This window comes from Andrographis paniculata, unplaced genomic scaffold, assembly GCF_009805555.1.
Source record: "Andrographis paniculata isolate CXL003 unplaced genomic scaffold, ASM980555v1 Contig86END, whole genome shotgun sequence".
Taxonomy (NCBI): Eukaryota; Viridiplantae; Streptophyta; class Magnoliopsida; order Lamiales; family Acanthaceae; genus Andrographis; species Andrographis paniculata.
In genome coordinates, this window is record NW_026137624.1 from 4,708,382 (window position 1) to 4,720,021 (window position 11,640).

The 11,640-nt window shown below is 34.4% G+C and overlaps 2 protein-coding genes across 4 annotated transcripts; both read left to right on the forward strand.

The window, feature by feature from the left end:
* The first annotated feature begins 495 nt into the window (after nt 1-495).
* LOC127242188 (cyclin-dependent kinase inhibitor 2-like) lies at nt 496-3,153 on the forward strand. Of its 2 annotated transcripts, XM_051261632.1 has the most exons (5): nt 496-969; nt 1,060-1,130; nt 1,400-1,534; nt 1,613-1,733; nt 2,448-3,153. In XM_051261632.1, exons 1-4 carry the CDS (start codon nt 721-723, stop codon nt 1,689-1,691), a joined length of 534 nt encoding a protein of 177 aa, XP_051117589.1. In that variant the 5' UTR covers nt 496-720; the 3' UTR covers nt 1,692-1,733; nt 2,448-3,153. The 2 variants fall into 2 exon arrangements, with proteins under 2 accessions (XP_051117589.1, XP_051117588.1); XM_051261631.1 differs by lacking the exon at nt 2,448-3,153 and having other exon boundaries at nt 497-969; nt 1,613-1,896.
* Nucleotides 3,154-5,894: 2,741 nt separating this feature from the next.
* Nucleotides 5,895-9,724, forward strand: LOC127242187 (B3 domain-containing protein Os01g0234100-like). Of its 2 annotated transcripts, none has more exons than XM_051261630.1 (8): nt 5,895-6,208; nt 6,298-6,902; nt 6,996-7,088; nt 7,521-7,552; nt 7,635-7,791; nt 7,878-8,084; nt 8,577-8,664; nt 8,747-9,724. In XM_051261630.1, the coding sequence occupies exons 2-8, from the start codon at nt 6,675-6,677 to the stop codon at nt 9,472-9,474; spliced, it is 1,533 nt and encodes a 510-aa protein (XP_051117587.1). In that variant the 5' UTR covers nt 5,895-6,208; nt 6,298-6,674; the 3' UTR covers nt 9,475-9,724. The 2 variants fall into 2 exon arrangements, with proteins under 2 accessions (XP_051117587.1, XP_051117586.1); XM_051261629.1 differs by having other exon boundaries at nt 5,895-6,161.
* The last annotated feature ends 1,916 nt before the right edge of the window (nt 9,725-11,640 follow it).

Consider the following 11,640-nt stretch of genomic DNA (forward strand, 5'->3'; position numbering starts at 1 on the left):
GTTTTTAGGTTAAATTGCAAAGAGCGGGAAAAATACAGAAAAAAAAAATGTAACTAAATATATACACGAGTAAAGGAAAAGGTCGGCTTTAGTTTTGCTTTGTCGTTCCTTTCTAGATATCAATATTTTTCACACTAAATAAATTTATTACACATATATGTCCAAAAATGTTTCACTTATTACAAATGTATGCAAAAATTTAAAATTAAAGTAGTAAAATAGTTACTGCTATTTAAATTTATTTCAAAGGCATTGCAGGAAAAAATTTAATTAAATGAAATTTGTTTTTAAATTATACGATTTTCCACCAACCAAATAGTTACACGTGTCGGAATTTGATTGGGCAGCACAAATTTCCGTGAAAGCCACTGAAGGAAATCTACTGCGTTGGTAGATCTGCGTGACAGAAGATTCTAGAGTTCCGTCACTGTTAAGTAAACGGAAATGGCGAAATGAACCGCAGATTTAACGGAATTAATTCTGTGCCCATAAACGTCGTTATCATCATCACCGCTATCATCACACCACTCATTCATTCATTTTCTCTCTCTGTGTAAAAACCTTTTGAATCAGAAAAAGTGCAGCAGAAAAGCAGATTATCCTGCCACATTCCGCCTCGTACGCGCATACCTAATACCGCAGGAGTATAAAGAATCGGGGAATTGATTCGAGCTCTGAGAAGGTTTTTTGGTGTTGGAGGAGATCGCGGAAGGTTTTAGCATGAGGAAGTGGAAGAAGTTGGGGGAGGCGGGGAGGAAGAGAAAAGTTGAGATAGAAGATTCGTCGTTGGCTATATCATTCAAATCACGGCGGTTAGGCACGGCGGCGACGCCGCAGAAGCCTGGTGAGTCTCCGGAAAGTTCTGGAAATTTAACGTGCGAGAGCGTTGGTTCGGTTGTGGCATCTTGTTGCTCGAGTGATGAACGGAGTGACTTGATCGAAGGAAGCTCCAATTTCGTAGATCTGGAGGTATAATGATTTTGAATTTTTATATTGCGATCACGCTACTTGATTTTTGTTGTGTCTGAGAAGATTTGAATTATTAATGTTTGTCTTCAGGAGAGTGATGATGATGAGTCGAATCTCGAGTTCGTATCGTCCGTAGTCGATTTGATGAATTGCAGAGATAGGTACGATATATCATAAACACTGTTGAATTATCTGTGATTGTTCTCCTCCAACGAGAGTCTAATCTCTTTCTCTCGAACTTGAATCTCTAGCATGGAATCATCCTCAACAGCTCCACGTTTTGTTTCTGATGTTTTTTTCTGCTAAAATTTTCAAACCAGACGCATTTTCTTTTCGCTCCTATGGAAAACACGACGAGCGCTGTACTGTGAGAAATTTTTACTCTTACACAAAGCATAATTTGACGCGTTCTTGTGTTTTTTCTCTGAAGAGAAACAACGCCGTCGAGAACTAAAGCTATCGGATCTACTAACCGCCGACGATTTCAGAAAACGCCATCGGAAGCTGAGCTTGAAAATTTCTTCGCTGCAGCCGAGAAGAACCTTCAGGAACAATTCGTTAACAAGTACGTAATTCTCTCTCTGTGTGTGTGTATATATATATAATCTGAATTAATGCAGAATGTATGTATGAATGAATGTAGGTATAACTATGATATAGTTGAGGACAAACCCATGGACGGAGGAGCCTACGATTGGGTTGAAATTCAAGTAAAACCATGAAATTAAGCTTAAGGAAGGAGATGATTGGTTCAACAGTAAAAGGTCAGTTCTGTTTCCACATGCAATTCTAGATGATTCCAATTAATTAATCTGCACTCTTTTTGCTTCTTAGTTAGGTTGGATTTCTTGCATGTATGTGTTAACAACTAAGATGTACAGTGATCGAGTCGCCCCTGTAATATAATTGCTCTTCCCATTTTGCTTAGTTACTGCTTCCTGCATATATATATATATATATATTGTAGCAATTCAATGAAAAGCTAGCTTCACCCTATCATATCTACTCTCCTCGTTTAATTTTTTTCATATGTTTTGAAATTATTTTAATTTTTAAAATATTTTAAATTACTCTTATAGGTAGTAGTGCATCTGTCCTATTTATTAATTTCATATTTTCATTTCAATCTATCTACTTATTATCTCATTTTTATTTTTCGAAAATAACTACACTTTAATTTTATTTAAAATTTTTTAATTTTAATTTGATTAATTAATTATTTTTATTATAGCCGATATGGAGGGAGTAGTATTTATTTTTAAATTGAACTAAATATTGAGTATAATATTCTGAATAAGAAATAGATTGCAATTAAATATGTTTGTAAGTGTCCTAAAGTTAGTTTGTTCGACTTTGATTTCAAATTTGAGTACCGCACATATGTGTAGTGGATGGGCTGTAGACGGTTGGGGTTTAAGCCTATGACTTCATAGTAACGAGTCCATTTTTACACGATCATGATGACTTGGAATCCGCAGTCGCTATCCGAAAGTGCGCACTGGGTAAATCTCCGGCCGAACCTAATACCCTGCAAACCAGATCCGACAAAAAAGTCACGCTAGGCGAATCATGTGTGGCAGGTGACCTGAAGCGTCGGAGGTTTGAACCCGTAACCTCACGATCACAAATCCAACCCCTACACCACTGGGTCATCCCTTACGGGATTTTTACACCATCATTTTATTCCTACGAGACGTAGTGCTTTGAGTTTTGGTTCAACAAGTAAAAAGTAAATTTAGCCCTTTATACAGGGATGGAGAGTATATTTTTTATTAAAAATTATATAGGATAAATAGTTGAATATTTTTATTTCAAATTAAAAATAAACACTCTTGTATTTTGATATGATATGAATAAATAAAAAAACAATATTTAGTCTTACAAAATAAAAGTATTAAATTAAAATATTATTTAAAAAATAATTCAAATCAAAAATAAAAAAACCAAACAAGTTGAAGTTAGAATAAAATTAAAGAAGGTTTTGATATGATAGCTGGTATTTTTCTGACCTTATGTAAGATTCATAACCATTATGAACCCATTGTATTCTTTCGATTCATAACCATTATGAACCCATTGTATTCTTTTGATTAAAATTACCTCGACCCAATAGTTATTTATTGAGGATACTTGAGGAGTTTTGAAAAGAATTAATTAAATGTCAATTAATTAAAAAAAAAAAAAGGTAAATACATTAACTAGTTACATTATAATTGGAAATATTAACCTACATAAGTCAGAAGCATATGCAATTAAGTTCTTTCCAAATAAAAAATATTCGAAAAATATAATGATGTACATATATGTTGTCACAGTATCACTGACATGATGTCTAAGGTAAAATAAATGTAATATGTACTATCTTATTTTGATGTTCACAAATTTGCAATATAATGCAATATTTTCAACGAGTGAAATATTCATTATATTGATTAAGTTTGATTTCTGTATTTTTATAAATTTTAAACTTACTCGCGAATCAAATTTAACTTCAATCAACATAATTACTTTTGGACATCAACATCATAATCTTGCACTGATCTTTTTATGCATTAATTTTAGAATATTCCTTAAATATTTTTTTTCCATAATTAACAATACATAAATATTTACTAGATAAACTAATCCTCCACTCCCCAAAAATTCACCCAGCCCCTAACCCCTGTGAGAAATCATCCTTGTCGCGAATCTTCCAGCCATGTTGCCGCCGTCTTCCTCTCCCGCTGTCGACTACACATCGCCGCCGCCGTTCGGCTCCCATCGTCCACCAAAATAACCCGAGCACTAATCCCGTCGGACCGGAAACCCTCATTTGTGATTCTAAGTCATCCCGCCGCAGTCGTTCCAATCCTGCCGTCGACCACACAGCTGCCGCCACCGTCAATGGTCAAAACAAAGAATCTAGTTTCAAAGCTCCCGGTGAAGACCAAATCAAATAAAACAAAGTACATACAAGTCTCGTGTGTCCACGGGAAGGTTGCTGATTTCAATAACAACAAACTATTTTAGCTTAGCGGCGACTCCTTAAGGAATTTCATTAGGGGAACATGATTTAGGGGTTTCTTTTTTGTTAATCCGATGCCTATGTGTGTAGATCTAATTTTAAAGTTAATAAATTATTGAGATGTCGAATGCAAGTGATTTATATTAGATATTTGATGAAAAAACTATCCACATTGGTTTTTTGGTAGATGAAACTACCATTTCTATGCGTAAGTCAATTTATATTAATATTGTTGTCAGATTCATATCTTATATTCTTACAGGGTGTACGGTGTTTATCACAAATATATATATAATATGTGAATGGTATATTAACGACTAAACTTGTTGTGTTTCTTTTTGCATGATGTATACTTGTTATACTCATCAGAATTAAATGACAGACTATATTAGATGAGACAATTGTTATTTTTTCCGCAAATATTCCTATATATGATGTATAGCTTAATGATGCGTTTACTTTAAAAAATTATATTATAATAACTAAATTATTTCAATAGAATATATAATTAATATACTAATTAATATAACGTTTATTAGATAAATTTATATGTTTATTTTGTTTGATTGTATGGTATGATATTTTTTCTTACCCAAAACATCCTTAATAATGTTAGTATAAATTATTATAATATAGTTTATTTTATATATTTTTCTTTCTAATTATAGCAATATAATGTATAAAAATATTAAAATTAATTGAATTATTGTCATAACATAATATGTGTATATATAATTCGATATATTTTTATTATTTATTGAATATATTTAATTTTGTCTTCAAAATTATAAATTAAGTTTTAGTAACATATATAGTATTCTTATAACTTTATATTATCGATTAAAAATTTAATAATATTATATATAATTTAAATTTCAAATAAAATCAAAATGTATTAAACAAAAGATTGTTATTATATTTATATAAAATATTTATAAGTGTTTAAAGAGAATGGTAATTTCGATAATTTAATAAATAGAATTGAATAATACTGGGGGTTAAATTATATTAATAATCTTATAAATTAGTATAATTGTAACAGATCTTTATTATATAGAGTTCTAATATATTAAAGTAAATATGTGATTAGGTCGGATAAAATAGTATTATCCACCGTAACCTTATATAGCAAATGCACCCCAAAATAGATACGGTGGATCTTTAGAATCATATAATAGAGATATCATTCTCATATGCAATTTGAATTTATATTCAATATTTGATTATTATTTTATTTATTTTTTTTATATTAATATGACTATCAAATTATGCTAGATGATATCAATTGTACATTCTTATGCTATACGAATGGTATGGTAAAAGAAGAAATTTTTTCGGTATCCTATGTGCATCATGTATATGTTAGATGTAACCATGTTTGTTTTTTAAAAAATATTTCTATCATATAAAATATTAGGAAAATTTAATATTAGTCTCAATACATCAAAATATATTAATTTTGGTTCAAACATAAAATAAAATAAAATAAAATAAAATAAAAATTATCAATTTTAGTCTCATATAAAAAAAATTAAATCAATATGGCAAGAGATATAAAAAAAAAAAAACACTGGGTAAAGTAAAACACAATCGGGTACAATAAAGCACAATCGTGTATAATAAAACATGGCCGTATTTTATTTTACATTGTCACGGTACTTTGTGATTTCATCTATAATTTTATTTTATTTTATCATTATTTAAATCTAATAAAAAAAACTAAACTATTTTGTTTGAAATTTGGATTTAAATAATAAGAAACACAAAATTTTGTTAGATTTTTTAACTTTAGAACCAAAATTTAATTAAAATTATTTATAATAAAATTGAAATCTATAAATTTTTTTATAGTGAGATACATTTTGGTATTTTTGCCAAAATATTATTTCAACAAAGAATAGGTTGGGTTCAAACCAGGCCTGGAGCAGATCGCTGATCATGGCCATGGAGTTCTTCCTATAACGAGCCGTTGTTTTGTCGCCCACACTCATCCCGGCCAGTGAGAGCTCCACGCTTTGAATCTTCGAATGTCGTATAAACTGAAATCGAATCGGACCCAAAGCAGAGAAGAATAGAGTCTGTTCATCAGCTCAATCGATTTCCTCAGCTCCTGGACTTGATCAGATCCACCAGGCCAGGCAACAGAAACCGCTCCAAATCGGAAAATGCAGAAAGCCTGTCTAGGAAGGTGAAGAATCGCGAATACTTTCTAAATGGAGTTTATTAATGATGCCTGTAGTGAATCGATCCTTCAGCTACTGTGATATTTCCATGGAAATTGCTTATAATAGTGTTGGTGAAATTAGGGCTTTATTTTTGTGCAGTAATCTTCGACTGAAGAAATTCTGAAGATTTTCCGCGGGTTAGCGACTGGTGGCCAATGCTGGTTGGTGCGTAGGCTGATCCAACCATTTAAACTCGGCAGCAATAAAGATGGTCGAAGCGCTGGGCCCGCGCGCTTTGCCATTGGGGAACATCCATTCCTTCCCTCGATCCTTTCACAGTTTCACTGTTTTCCGCAATTGCGATGCGAAACGACCATGAGTTTTGTTGTTGTTCACGCCGAATCTGCTTAATCCGATTCTCTAGGCTCTAATTTCAACTTAATTAGTTTCTGCGTTTGCTCTACGGCGAGTTCAGGGAATTTTGCGTGCTGGAACCAGAGGAATCTAATTTTTTGTTTGGGGAAAGATTGGAAGAGATGAAGTTGAAAATCGTGCATCAGAATCCGGAGAATCGCGGAGGCGAGGAGCTTGAGATGAAGAAGGAAATACTGGAGATGGATCGAAATCAAATGGAGGAAGACGAACAGCAGAAGCAGCAGCAGCCTCCGGTCAGCGTCTCGCCGGAGGATCATGAGTTCGTGAAGGAGAATTCTACGCCGTTGGATCCTTCCCCCATTTCTGCATTTGATCCGACGCTTGTTTCTGTACGAGTTTTGCTAATCAATTCCGTCGATTACATGATTGTGCTTATGGATTTGCTGTATTTACATCAGATCTGCTTTCGTTGTGTGTTTTAGGGCAAAAGGCAGAGGAAGCCCAAAGAAATCGTCGATGAAATTTCCCCAATTTTTCGGAAGAAGAAGAAATCCTCTGTTTCCAAACATAAGCATGTAAGGATTGTCTTAACTTAACAGTTTCTTCCATTTTCAGTTCTGCATTGCTGTTCTTTCAGGTGGTTCTTCTCCCGAATATTCTGTGTTAGGGTTTCATGTTCGGTTCTTGCATTGCATTTTGTGTCCAATAATTTCTAATTAGTTAGATTCGAAAGTTTCCATGATCGAAGTTGTCCCAATGCAGATTATCTGTTTGAAATTAGAAATGAGCATTAACATAGATGAATCGATCAATGGAAATGGCCATTGCAATGCTGGTTCATAGTTTCGTTGTTTCTTCTGCAAATCTTCGAAAAAACTGCTTTACTTTGATATGGTCATCAAACTCAAATCAAAACGGAGCCGTAGACTGTTCGTAATTGATATTCGAAGCTGCTGTTAAAGGATATCTATCCGTATTTAACGTAGGTGAAATTTTTTGTCGAACAGGGGATCTATGCCAGTGGAAGAACATCGACAAGGTATGTCCGGTGCAAAAACCTACTCGAATTTGTTGTAATAAGCATTTGTATGCACACATTTACCACTGAATGTTCGATACAGTTTTGGAGATGGAGCTTTCGGCAATTCGGGCAATCCTGTTCCGTTGAAATCTCCCATTGTGATTCGGGCCGAGGAAGTTCAAGCGAATCTAGGCGACGAACATCCTAGCTTTCTGAAACCCTTAGTCAGATCACACGTCGCAAGCTGTTTCTGGATGGTAATGCTCTCTATTCAAGAGGAATGTATAATCTTTTAACTGTTCGTCGGTTCTTAGCCATTGATGTAACGGCCGTTCGTCTGCAGGGTCTTCCCGTCCCGTTCTGCAAGCTGTATTTGCCGACCAGGGACAGCACAGTGACGCTCGAAAATGAAAACGGTGAAGAGTTCTCCATTAAGTACATCGCGCATAAGACGGGATTAAGCGCAGGATGGAGAAAGTTTGTTGCCGGGAACAAACTACTCGAAGGAGATGTTTTGGTTTTCCAACTAGTCGGGCCTTGCAAATTTAAGGTACGGCTCGATGCAGCGTGTAGGGGTGAGCATTAGTTGGTCCAAATCGAAAAAATCAAAAAAAATTTCGGTTCGGACAAATCGGTTTAGTCTGTTCGGTCAATTGGTTCAGTTTGATCTAAAACCGAATTTATAAATTTGAATTTCGGTTCGGTTATGGTTTTCAATTTTCAAACCGAAAAAACCAAATTTTAAATAAAATAGATTTTATATTTTATATATATTATAATTTTGATCTTTAAATATTTATATTTCAGTAGTTGATCCATTTGTAAGTTGCTTGAAACATGTAATTGTGGATTGAGGAATCTGCATTGACGATGAAAAATAAATTGAACGAATGAATTCGAGCGTCATTATAAAAATTTCAAAACAATCGGTTCGAACCGAACCGACGGAATGCTCACCCCTAGCAGTGGGTTATGTTTGTGTTTGTTTGAATTTTTTCGAAAAAATGCCTTGCATTACTTTTGCGCTCTCGTTCTGTTGTAGATATTAATCGTAAGGGCGAATGATCTGACTGAGGTCGACGGTGCTCTTAGCCTACTAATTTTGGATTCTCAAACGAAGCCCGATGCAGGTTAGCTTCGTCCTTAACTTCATCATCGAACATTTCTCCAAAATTCGGTTCGTAAACTCGATTGGCTTTTGCTATTCCGCAGGGAGAGCTACGGATGCGCGGGTCAGAAAAAATCGACATCCTAAATCTCTTCCCTTAACAGTTCTGCAGAAGAAGAAACACAACCAAGATCGATTATTTCCGGAGGAGCAATCCGGAAACGACAGCGACGAGGTAGCGTCCGAGGTGTTAGAAGGCTCGAAAATCTCCCGAAATTCTTTCAGTTTCAAAGACGTCCGAAGCTTTGACGAATTCCAAATCATCGTCAACGGGTCATGCATCGACGCGGAAATACCCGAACCGATCCGCCGAAAATATTACAATCTGTGTTGCAGCAAGAACTCGATTCTTCACGATCGGATCCTTCCAGGTCTCTACCGTAAATTAGCTGCGGGTATGATTGTCGAAGCCGTGACCATTGCCGACGCGATTCGAGGGTGTAAGATAAACACTTCGAAGAAGGAATTCGACGCATGGGAGAAATCGCTCAAATCGTTCGAGCTTTTGGGTCTGAATGTGGGATTTTTACGGGCTCGGCTGCGGAGGCTGGCGACGATGGCGTTCGAGTCGGAGGGGGCGTCGGAGACGAAGAGATTTCGGGATGCTCAGATGGGTTTTGATCGAACCGAAATCGAGATTCGACGTCTCGAGACAAAACTCGTCGAGCTGAAGGAGCTTTGGGTGAAATGTTACGAGGAGGAAGAGGAGCTGAGGACGAATGCCGATTGTTGCGAGTTCTCGTTTAGAGAAGAAGCTAAGGCTCCATGGTAGGTAAAAATTTGAAGCTTTTTTGTTTTTTACAGCTTTTCTGTGTTTACGTTATATGGATTTCAAGTGTTGGTAAAATTTATGGTTAGGGGTCAATTTTCTCGAGTTCAAAGATATTATATATATATATATATATGGCAAAATTATATATAATTCACTGGTTTGTTGTTCGAAAAGTTGCACTATTTATTTTTTTATTTTTATTTTTTTTATGATTGAGAAATTGTATTGATTTTTGTATTTTATAAAATATTATACAGAATTCTCTAAATATTGCTGGAGATTTTTTTGTACTTTTGAAAATATTGTACGGAGATCTCTAAAAAGGGTTTTTTTTTTTTTTTTGTATAGTATTTTTTTTAAAGAATAATTAGGAGCAATTTTGTCTAAATATATAAATTATATATATTTGTTTGGCTAACTTTATTTAGTTTAAACTATTCATAAATTTTTTTCTTTCGAAACATTAAATTAAATATTTATTTTTTATATTTTATATTACATTAAAAATTAATTTTATATTAAAAATATTATTAATTTTTATATATATCACATCAAATTAATATTTAAATTTAAATATATATTTTTTTTTTTATGTAAATCAAAAACTCAAAATTTATACCCCAAAATAAACAATTGCCGTTTTTTTGGTAATCTCAATTGATTACCAAAATCGTGCATTGAATCGTTATCAATTATCCTCCGCAAATTCCTTTTCAACATGACCGTCTGAAACCACCTCTCAGTCAGTTACCCTTACCCTTTGCCAATCTCCTACCAACACAGAGCCAAAAACGACCAACTTGATAGTTCAAATCGGTTTCTTAATAACTGACCGACTCAATACTCACATTCAGATGGGCTCTTCAACTGATGAACAGACCGACCCAACTCCAATGACTTGTTGGGTCCGCCTGGACAACCCAACTCAAATTCATTTCGAGATTCCGCCTAGCCCATTACAAGGTCCACACTCCATTCTTTCTTTTGGACAAAAATTCTAATTTTTAAATTTTATACTCAACAAAAATATTACTTCCTTCCTTCGTTACTTAACAATTTATATATTTTTTTATTTTAATATATCCTATAACAAAATATTAATTTTTTTAATCAGTAATTATACTATTTACCTAACATTACAAATATATTTTCAATTACAATATACTTACGCAAATATTATTACATTTATTTCATACAATATTAATACTAATAAAGTTAATTTAATTTTTTTACATTTATTTCTACTATATTCCAATTTAATATTAATATTTCTAAAATTTCATAAAATAAATAAATAAATTTATAAATATAGGACAGAAAGAGTATTATTTTTAATTTACTATAAAATTCCAAAAAATTACATTCATTCGCCTAGAACGAATGAAGTATTTTTTAAGAAAATTAAAAAGTAACTCACCCCGATAATATTATATTTTTCTAAAAATTTTCATTGTTCCGTAACTAAAATAAATATTTCACAAAATTTAACACTAAACAATACAGCCTTTATTTAATCCATACTTAGCTACAGCTGCAAACACAAGTAATAATCCTTCCAGCGCCATCTAAATTAACATACCTAAATATATATATTTGAATATTAAATATCAGCGCAGTCCGAAAGCACGACTTTATTAACAAAAGCACGCTTTTCTAAAAGCGCATTTTTCATTAATTCATTCATTCAAGGAACCTGAATCCCAGCGTCTTCTCCGCGAAGTCGATGAGGTGTTCGATCTCGTCCTCGTCGATGTAACCGCTGCCGTCGGCGTCGGCGTCCTTCATCCCGCGGCCGGACTTCCAGCCGGTGAACCACACGCCGCGGCTCCGAATGGCTTGCCGGAGCTCCGAATGGCTGATCCGCCCATCCTTGTCGGAATCGAAGCTCATCAGCCACCTCTTGAAGTCGTCGGAGCTTATCTGGTCTTTTCCGGCGGCGGCGACGCTGCGAGCCTTGTTTTCTCTGATCGCCATTGATGGATCGAATTCGATTAGACTGAAATTGATCGGCGGTGCAGTGTGGATGGATTAATTTAAACGCCAAGCTCGAGCGAATCTCTTTCTGCCGACGTCATCGATTCACTGTCGCCGGATTCCTTCTTATCGGCGGGGATCACACTTTGATACGTTTTCTTACTTTTGAAGAAGAATAGATACTTTGAACAC

What these genes read in the sequence shown, in the direction of transcription:
- LOC127242187 (XM_051261630.1), top strand. Translation starts at nt 6,675, where the DNA reads ATGAAGTTGAAAATCGTGCATCAGAATCCGGAGAATCGCGGAGGCGAG. An exon ending in TCGCAAGCTGTTTCTGGATG is followed by an intron (nt 7,792 to 7,877) that starts GTAATGCTCTCT and finishes GTTCGTCTGCAG; the next exon opens with GGTCTTCCCGTCCCGTTCTG. An exon ending in TCGGGCCTTGCAAATTTAAG is followed by an intron (nt 8,085 to 8,576) that starts GTACGGCTCGAT and finishes GTTCTGTTGTAG; the next exon opens with ATATTAATCGTAAGGGCGAA.
- LOC127242188 (XM_051261632.1), top strand. Translation starts at nt 721, where the DNA reads ATGAGGAAGTGGAAGAAGTTGGGGGAGGCGGGGAGGAAGAGAAAAGTT. An exon ending in CCAATTTCGTAGATCTGGAG is followed by an intron (nt 970 to 1,059) that starts GTATAATGATTT and finishes GTTTGTCTTCAG; the next exon opens with GAGAGTGATGATGATGAGTC. An exon ending in CAGGAACAATTCGTTAACAA is followed by an intron (nt 1,535 to 1,612) that starts GTACGTAATTCT and finishes GAATGAATGTAG; the next exon opens with GTATAACTATGATATAGTTG.